The sequence below is a fragment of the Montipora foliosa genome, chromosome 3 (genome assembly GCF_036669935.1).
Source record: "Montipora foliosa isolate CH-2021 chromosome 3, ASM3666993v2, whole genome shotgun sequence".
In the NCBI taxonomy this organism is placed as follows: domain Eukaryota; kingdom Metazoa; phylum Cnidaria; class Anthozoa; order Scleractinia; family Acroporidae; genus Montipora; species Montipora foliosa.
In genome coordinates, this window is record NC_090871.1 from 57,953,635 (window position 1) to 57,963,634 (window position 10,000).

General features: G+C 37.7%; 1 protein-coding gene across 10 annotated transcripts in view; it reads left to right on the plus strand.

Annotated features, from left to right (window-relative positions):
- LOC137997781 (uncharacterized) overlaps positions 1–10,000 on the plus strand; it is a 155,978-nt gene that overhangs the window by 117,499 nt on the left and 28,479 nt on the right. For 2 of the 10 annotated variants that reach the window (XM_068844019.1, XM_068844020.1), the window contains exon 1: positions 976–2,429. The exons of the other annotated variants lie outside the window; for them this stretch is intronic. In XM_068844019.1, coding sequence (XP_068700120.1) covers positions 2,295–2,429 — 135 coding nt within the window. In that variant the 5' untranslated portion in view covers positions 976–2,294. Of the gene's footprint in view, positions 1–975; positions 2,430–10,000 lie in introns of those variants that run through there. 10 annotated transcript variants of the gene reach the window in all.

Sequence of the window (10,000 nt, forward strand, 5' to 3'; positions counted from 1 at the left end):
GGGCTGTTAAAAATACCCCCAGGAAGTCCAGACTTACATCTTATTGAGAACATTTTCCACATAATCTCCAAGAAATTGACTAAAGATGCGATTTTAGGGGCAAACGACCGTTGAATGGAAGAGATTTTCCGTTTCAGCAGACTTTCGTGAGGGAGGAACGCGTGACGAAGCCCTAGGAATGTCTGCGTGGGAGGCTAAGCATTCTCTAGCAACTTTTTATGTAGTTTATGTTACATAAACTTGTATAATCGTCGGAATCTTGCAATCAACTACCGTCGTTTTCATCTAAGCGTGGACACAGGACGGGAAAACATGTTCTTTGAAGTTTGAGTTTGGCAGCCGTTAACATAAGCAAACTTTTGCGTGGGATAGTTTGACTGAACGTATTTGAAGCATACTTTATCAGATCAGGGTTAATTTCTTAGAAAAGGTCTTTGTTATCCAGTCTTGCTGCCATTCTAGGAAAACTTGCATAAACATCCCTCAAATTTCGAAGGATTGAAGACAAACCGTGTCATGTTTGCAACCAGTTAGAGCATGTTTTCCTCGTGACGTGTCCACACTTAGGTGAAAACGACGGTATTTAAAACAGCTTAGAGGATTTATTCGTTTTCACATTTTAACGGGGCAATCTTTCTGGCAGTTGAACCTTCCGCTTGGCTTCATTCACAACAAATCCTCCGGGGGCGCCAACTGAGGCGAAAAGAAGGCTCATGCTGACTCTACAATGAGACAGCATTTCTGTACGGAACGCTTGTACTCTGCATTCTTAGTCTTGGCCAGCACATTGCGGACCACGCCATCCCTTAACACCGCAAGCCTAGACTGATTTATAGCTCGCTATTTGCAGGCGGTGTCCATTGTAAGTAATTTTTTGGAAGACTTAATAAACTTGGATCTCCTAAAAATCACCGCCCCCCTCCCACCCCCCTCACTCCAAATAAGGCGAGACTTCGCAAAAAAGTGGCTGAGAAGGACTGTACTTAACCTGCGATCAGGCTCTATTTTAGTTTCGCGTGTTGCGGAGTTGTCGAAACGAAAAATAGAGCCTGACCAAATTCCTCTTCGAAATTCCTTCCGCCTACTTTTTTTGATTGATTGACATGTCCTTCATCGGCCAATCAAATTTACTTTCATTACAACAGTACACGCGTGGACGGCAGATTCACGCAATTTTGTTTTGACCAGAGTTAATTACCGTGGGAGGAATATTGTAAACGAATTCGAAAGTTTAATACCGTTGGCTTTAATTTGAGAAAAACACATTTAAAGCATGGGGAATGTTTTCGACGACTATATTGCGGCAAAGGCCGGTGTAATTCTCCCTCCGAACTTCACTGAATATGCATCTTAATTTGTAATTGAGATAACCTAGCATTTTGTCGTTGGACGGTTTGGCAATAGATTTTTAAAGAAAAAAAAAGAGAAATACATTATTCCTTTAACGTGTTTGCCCACGAAGGTTTCTTTGGTGATTTTTTCGGGTAATATCTTCAGTTGCAGTGTATTTCTAGAATTGCGCGCAGTAAAATCATGATAAGTTTGGCTGTTAATTTTTTTATGGAGTACGGACAGTAAGATGGACTCGCAAAGTTTATTTTATTGTTGTACAATTGATCTCTCTGGAAACATGCCATTTTAGTTTCTGGAGTGCGAGTTTAAAGTTAAATCGACTGGAAATATTATGAAGTGTGCAAACAAACCGTGTCATGTACAGTAAATAAATAAAGCGCGCCGTTTGATACACAGATATTCAAAACATGCATTCGTGTAACTTGCGATTTTATCAGCATCTCCTCCTGTTGATATATATGTCCCTTGTCTCATCCAGGAAACCAATATGCATCGGCTTTCATTGCCATTTGAAACTGAGAACCAGCTATTTAGCTTTCAAAACATCAGGCAAGGTTTGTGCCAAAGTACTTTCAACCCCATGGCCACAGAGCTCGACAACGGAATCGCTAATTTCACTCGTTCCAGAGATTCAAACCCGATTCTGGACAAGTTATGAGCTGTTTCAGATGGCATATCTCCATTTATACAAATAAAATCAAGTTGCACCGTCCACGGCAATGTAAGAACAAAAGGGAGCAATTTTTTTCGTACACTTATGGCGGATTAGTCTCGAGGACTTCGCGAGAGCTCCGCGCAATCACGATGGCATTTTCACTTCCGGCATTTCAACAGCCAATCAGATCACGAGTTTGGTCGGCCAAAATTTGGCCGACCGTCCGGAATTCTTGAGAGACTTATGGTCAGGCCCAATTTTAGCGAGCGACGACATAAGAGAACATATGAGCGAAGCTAAAAATGGGCCTGATCGCAGGTTAGACTGTACTGAGCTAAGTTGTTTGCCCCTGATGTCGATGTATTCGCAAACAAGAGCAAGCAAGTCAATAGCTGTTCTCATTGAGGAGTACGCTTCGACGGTATTTATTGCAATTTATTGGCTTTCAACTTTCTATACAATTAAGATGTTAGTTATCTTCATCATGCAAAATCAATATTAATCCCCCAGCACATGGTAGGATTCGTGGGCTTTTATTGAACTACAGCGGTCAAGAACCTTTCTTTTGCGTCCCATTAACTGCAAAAGAAGTTTCTGGGCTTAATCAATACATAAAGAATTATTTTAAGCGCGGACAATTCCTCAGTGTCATGATATAACGCTCTTAAGGAGTTCTCTATTAACCCGCACCAAATGGCGTGGCCTCGTGTGAAGCAAATCAGCAAGGAAATCAAGAGCTGTTGTTGCTCAGTGAGCTGCCCCTACCTGTATTCCATTCCCACACTGTTGTAGATCGTTCCGGGCGGAGATTGGCCTAATCAGCCACCTACGCGCCCATCATCACCTGTACCGTCGTGAAAAAGTTATATAGCAAATTGTTCCACTCCCTTCATGATTAACAAGCTAAATGGTAAATATTTTTAGGATACATCTGTTGTGATGCTAGTGCTGTTTTCTAATTTCTAACCAGAGGCTCGTTTCTCGAAAGTCCCGTTAACTTTTGGGGTCCGAATATCAAATTGTGAAACTGCTGTACGAATTGCCTCTTTTAGAAAGTTGGTCTTTTCACAGAGTTACAAGTCTTTAAGAAACCATGAAGTTTCATACCTCAAAACTGCCGGGGTTTAAAAACAGAGAACGAGAGAGAGAGCTCCTTTCAGCGGATAAATTTGAGGGTCTAGATTACATTCACGTGACTGTTGATGCCTCAGCCTCATCATAGCAATGCATTATGGGTGTTAAGCCTTGGCAATTTGTGATAACAAAATTTATTAACATGGTCCTCAACAATACATGTCCAGGTTTGGGATTTTCATTAAGTGGTATTACCTTCCAGATTTGTTTTAACCAAATAACTTACTCCCGCATTAGACTCTCCAAGCTTGAGATATCCACCAGGGCTGGTTTATTGGTGGAATAAAAAAAGTGATGAAGTAAAATAGTTGGCGTGAGAGAAGTCCTGAGAATGTCTGCTGTTAGATGTTTCAACAACTTCAGTTGAAATTGTCTTCAGAGTGGAGTAATTTTCAAATTTGAATTGTGGGAATTGTTGGATTTGTTTTTGGGGTACAGTAATAATCTTTTCCGTAATTTTACTGCAACAAAGTGAATTTACTGGTTTAGTTCCTTGCATTAGAGGTGGCCTGACACAAATATTTTGTTTCCTGTATTGGATACCCTTGTCTGACATGCCCATTTGTTGTTGTAACATCTTAACAAAATGGTTGTTTTATGTAAAAACAGGCATTGCTATTTACAGACTTTATGCAAAACCTTTTTAAACTCCAAGGTTATTCTACTCACTTACCTTGATGTTGTCGTAGCAGGGATTGCCAGTGATCATTGTATCATGAAATGGTTTTGATCTTGTTTTGCATTTTAAAGAACATAATAAAAGCTCATACAGAGAGCATTAAATTTTGCATTAGGCTTTCAGCTCTTCCCTGTCGTATGGATGACCTTTCCCTTCAAATTCAGCGGTCCATGCACTTGAGAGTAACGAGAATACCTTTTCTTCCTTTGACCAATTACTCATTTCTTTGGGTGTCTCTTTTTGATGAAATTAGGCCTGCTTCAAACGGTGCGCTTCTGCTGCGTAGAACTTAAATGAATTGGACTTGGCAGTGACACAGCAATAGCACAGGAGTGGTTTCGAACATCAAATTTAATTCAGTTGCAACAAATTCAAAGTAACGAAAACAACAAAACACATCTTCCATCCAGCGGTCACGTACACCATGCGCAGTACATGTAGATTAATTTTCATAACAATTATGAATTGATTTCAGTGTGGCAGTAACACAGCATTTGAAACTCTGCCATGCTGGTGCTTGGATGACAAGCTATTGAATTGAATTGCCATTTGGAACTTAATTCAAACTGCCACACTAAATGTTTTCAAGCATCATGTTACTTCCATGCTAACATTAAATTTAACTTCTGAATTAATTTAGCTTGGCAGTAGCACAACATTTGAAAGTGGCTTCGGTGTCTTTTTGTGTTTTTTCCGGATAAATACTAAAGCAATGGGGGTAAAATTTTAATACTCTTTTTTCAAGCTCTGATCTGCTTTGTGGATCTGACTTAAGGGATTGCTTGAGAAACAGTCCTCCTTCGACTGCTGTGAACTCTGCAAACAAAGAACTCTGTGTCCTGACCACGTGAAATTGGCATAAGAGCATTTTGGAGCTCTTTGTTCAGAATGTAAATGCTCATTTGTGCAGTTCAAAAATCAACTGAGCTTACACCCAACTGAAAATAAGTTAATTTAGAATATTTTATTTTTACTAAAATAGTGTCTCCGCTGAAGTCATGTGAATCTGTCTCCAGACAGTGTAGGAATATTATGTTAATGGCAATGGCCAAGCATTGAAACCCTTGTTAGATATTACGTGATTAAAATTTTAATAATGTTATGTCTCTCCCACAAGAGATGTCGATCATCAGGATATCCTTCTTTTGAAGGTCTTAAAATTGAATTCACAGGATGCCATGGGTTAAATCAATACTATTTTTGACGTGGTCAAATTGTTGTGGTGATAAAATTATTCTTGTGGAATTGCTAAGGAAGTTCTAGAAACCAAGAGGCATTTGTTTTCCATTCAGGTTTGCTGACTGACATTTAAATGTGTAAGGGTCACTGATTTCATAAGAGCTATTAATATGTTTATGACTGAAAGGATTTTGTGGTTTTGGAGCACATCAAGTCATGTTTTTTCAGAAAATTCCTTGGTAACTGAAAGTGCTGTGTATGCATGTTTGGTCAGAAATAAAAAGCTTTAAATCGAAAATGAAAATGAAATCACTTTATTGATTAATTTCCTGCTGTCCCATAAGCTTATTGGTTTAATCTTGAGCATTGATTTGAATAGGCACGGATTTTTTTTAGGAAACTGAAAGTGCCTAAAAGACAAACAAAGTTTACTAGCTCAACGTGAAAGAGATGATGAAGTGACTTAAATAGAGAGTGCTTTCCATTTATTTCAAACTTTTGGTTCATTCTTAAGCAAGGGTTAAATATATAATCATTTTACATGTATAATAGGCTAATAAGTTGCAATAGAGTAAATTTGGATTGAATCTGTACATGTTAGAAAGATGCATCTGTTTTGGGATTTTAAGAGACGGGTGTGATACAGACTAGGGTCAAAGAGTCTTTCATTACAATCCAGATTGCTTTCACAAAATAGATTTTTTGTTTTCATCATTACACATATATTGCACTAGGATGAGTATCTGTTCTTTTCAGTGAGATAAAAAAATGAAAATTTTTAGAACAATTATTGTTATAGTGAACCTAGTGACTGGGAGTTTCATAGTATTAGAATCTGGATGCTGAGTGTTTGTAGGATACATGTGTGTCATAATTATTTCATAAAGTAGCAAGTTAGTGAGAAATGCTGTGCATTTGCTTCATGGTCACAGCTAAAGCAAACTAGATCTGTCCTTAAAGAAATTCTACAAGTCTTGTCAAAAACATTATGATTTAAATGCATTTATCTGTGTTCAGGGAACAGCATACTCTGAAAATACAATACATTCATGGCTAGAGTTGCCACCACTTCATTTTTGTAAATGTGTTGTCACACTATGAACATGTACATGTACATGTACTGTCAGTGTAGGAAACACACTCACACACACACATTTCAAATACTCTAGTTTTTTATGATTTGATGTGTAAAAGGAATTAAGATCCTGTTGGTATTTTAATAACTATTTCTTGCTTTTGTAACAGGGACTTGAATTTGTAGTCCAGTGACCATTAGTTTTCACAGGAAGTAAGCAAGTTAAGTTATACTTGGTTATTTTAGTTGTACAATGTAGCTCTCTATATTTCAGAAACATTTTTTTGCACAACCCTCAAGTCATACATACGCAACTGGTGTTCTGTCGAGGGTGTCAGCACCTACTTTTTCCAGCTGTCGTTTCACCAGTACTACAAGAGAGGATCATCTGTTGAATGGCTGAATATTGCCAACTTCTATAATAACCCTATAAAACTGGTTGAACTTGTTTTCCATGAATTTTAACGGGCTTGGCCCCCCAGCTCTCATTCTGCTGTCAACAAAGCTTGTTTGGAAAACTGCCAGCTTCATTTCTTTGACGACTCCTGCTAGTCTTTGTTCTTTTATGAGTGGCATTATCATTACTTATGAAAAAAGGGTTGTGCAGACTTTAATTAATCTCTTTTGTAAATGAAAACATTTCTTACCCCTTTCACCCCTAATCTTACATGAAAATTTTAGATCTTCCTGTTCAGTATATTTTTCATTTGTGTGAGGTCATACTCAGGGTTGACAAAATCTTGGTTATTGTTCTTTCTTGGCCATCACATGTATTCAACTAAGTATTTTCAATTACTTTTAAAGTAAAGCCTAATGGCTAAACAGTCCAGTAGGACAGTGGAGTCTAGAGTTGCTGTTGTTAAAAATGACAAAATTTTGCTGCATTTAATTTGGTGTGGAAGGAATTGAGCTTTTCCAGCTGGCTCTGCTGACACAGGGTTACCCTTATTATAAAATATGGTTTGATCAGGCATGCTGGTTGTCACCAATTTTTGTCACCAATTGAAAACAATAGTATTTTCATTTTACCCTGTCATTGTCTCGGGGCTCAAAGATCCTTTTTTTGGTTGACCTTGAAATAGTTGTGGCAATATCATGTGGTGCCAGGTTGTCTAAGCACCTTTTTTGTGGCAAATCATAAATTCAAGACCAGTCTTGGTTTTTTGTTTTTCTTTTGATTTAATGTTTATGGGACAATATACTTAATCTTTTATGATTATTAATCATTTGCAGGTACTTGTAAGTGCATAACAATTTAACCACAAGTAAAAAGTGTAATTATAACATCTTAAAAATGCCTGAAATTTGCCTACAAACAACGCTGTGGATTATGCTTAGGGTGAAATTAGATATGAGGTTTCCAGCTGTGAGTGTAATTAAGTACAGTGTACTTCATTCATATGACACACATGAGTCACATGAGGAATATTAATAGTACAAGTTCTAATTTTAGGCCCTGTTTACTCACAGATCCGTTAACACTAACAATATGAGCGTGACAGTTAGTCAGCATACGCACATGCAAAATTTTGTATGCAGGTTACATAAGCATCAGTAAAACCACATCCACATTTTCATGTGTGAGTGCTAGGGTAACACTGTCACCAACATCACCCAAGCTTCCTTTAACCATGATCACTCAACATCCCTCTTATTATTTTAGGCTTGATTGAAATAATTATTTGTACATGTATGCATGAACAATTTTTAATCAGGAGTGCTTTTGCAGCTTTTATAAAGCACCTTATTTTAATTAAAAGTTAAATACCTTCCTTGATCCTTGTAACAATAAGCTGTGCTGGTTACATGTAAATTCTGATTTCCCCTGTGTTCTTTATTTTGTTGTGAAAGAGGCCTTGCTAGGGTGCAGCTGTGTCACCTTTTTCTTGTATTTTTGTGCTGATGATACTATGAATAAAGAAGACAAATCTGTGTTTTTGTAATAATTATTGTCTTTTAAATGTGTTTGCAAAGGGAAAAAAAAGGAAAGGAAAGGAACTTTATTTAAGTGTCTAATCTTCTAGCGCTGTAGAGCACTAATCAGGGACACTGTAAATTGAAATTAACAAGTTAACGCAAATGAAATCAAGGTCACTGTAGCCCGGGAAACTCAATCGAACCCAATCGCTCCGTTGAGTTCGATTGGGTTCAGTAATCGAACATAATCGGACTAACCAAAGAATTTTTCCAATCAAACACAATCGAACTTTCAGTGTGAAACTAATCATTCTGGAAGCGGTGGTAAACGAAACTTTAGCAACCAGGTTTTAATTGACTCTTCTCTGACTAGCTTAAGAATATCACTGGTCGGTGTTATTCCAAGTGTTATAAAGACAGATGACATAGTTTACTGCCCTGTTCATGTTACCCAGTATTGTGAATTTGTCAGTTTTGAATCACCTAAACAATAAAGATGTTAGTTATTTGTAACGTATTAATAATAGCTTTCATAATTGCCCTAAAACATGGTTTAAAGAGTGCAATCCTTCCAGTTCTATTGAGACTGAAAGCTTATTAATTTTTGTATGCCATTTTATTTTTCTGCCAAACAAAATCAAGTTGAATTACACTGTAATCGTGTCAATTTAGTTCTTTTGTGTTCTGTAAGGGAACTTATGATTGAACTTGCCGAAAAACTTCCAGTTCGATCATGTTTGATTCCTGAACCAATCGAACATCAATCTAACAAATGATTTCAATTGATTTTTGGTTTGGTTTTGTGTCATTGAATATCCCAGGCTGTAGCTAGTCTACAATGAGCAAGCATTCTGTACCAAATTTCCCTGTTATAGCTATATTAATTAATGTTTGTTGCCTGTGCTACCCCTAACCTCTTTTTCATCTTGGTCGTTCCTTCTTTGTTGTTGTACACAAAATTGATTGTTTTAGTCATTGTCTTTGTCCTAGCTTTGTATTTCTGGTTTTTAATGTCATGCTCTACGTGTATACATGTCCAGGTCACTTGTTACTTATAGGCCATTCCAGCATTGCGCAGGAACTGGGGCGAGTTTCAAATTTGAACCAATCAATTAATTGATACCATCACATGAATGATAACATTGAGATTGACCATCTGTCCAATGCTTTTAGGTCAGAGACCAAGGTACAAACTGTAAAACATAGTTAAAAATCGATGCAAACATCAGTCTTTAATTTTGAGGCTGCATTCCCCAAAACCATATACTGTAAACTCTTAAAATGGATTTTTAAACTATTTTGTAAAGTCAGTAACTTGGTCTCTGTTCAACCTAAAAGCATCAAACTTGGACAGATGGGCAATCTTAATGTTATTGGCTGCTTCCGCTTTAGCTTAAACTGTAGTTAATATCTAGCTCTGTTGACCCGAGGCCAGAGTTGAACCTGGGTCACAGGGGTCAACCCCCTTGGTAAGCCCAGTTGCAATAGTCCCTAAGCCTTCTGGGGATGTTAGGCTTTGTGTAGACATGAGAGCTAACCAGGCCATTGTGAGAGAGTGCCACCCTATACCCACTGTAGGTGATGTCCTGTATCAACTCAATGGGAGTACAATATTCGGTAAACTAGATTTGAAATGTGGCTTTTCAAATTGAGTTAGAAGAACCGTCCAGCAATTTGGTCCTTAAAAGTATTATGGGATAGGTTTTCAAAAGAATAGAGAGTGCACAGGAAGACAACAAAGTAAGGAGTTAGAAATATGGCTTAAATGTACAGGAAAGAATGTTACAGTAACCTATTTAGAACAGCTTGCGTAAATTCTTCTTCCGTAAATGCGTCATGATGTTGATTCTTGTCATTTGGGCATGACACCTGAAAGACATTGAGCTCACACAGTTCTTAAATGCCTGATGTAACTGTAAGGTGTGTGCTTAGGATATTCATGGGCTTCCACTGTGGACAACCCAAGCCCCTAGATAGAACACTGCCCCCATGGCTAGTGGATTTCTGC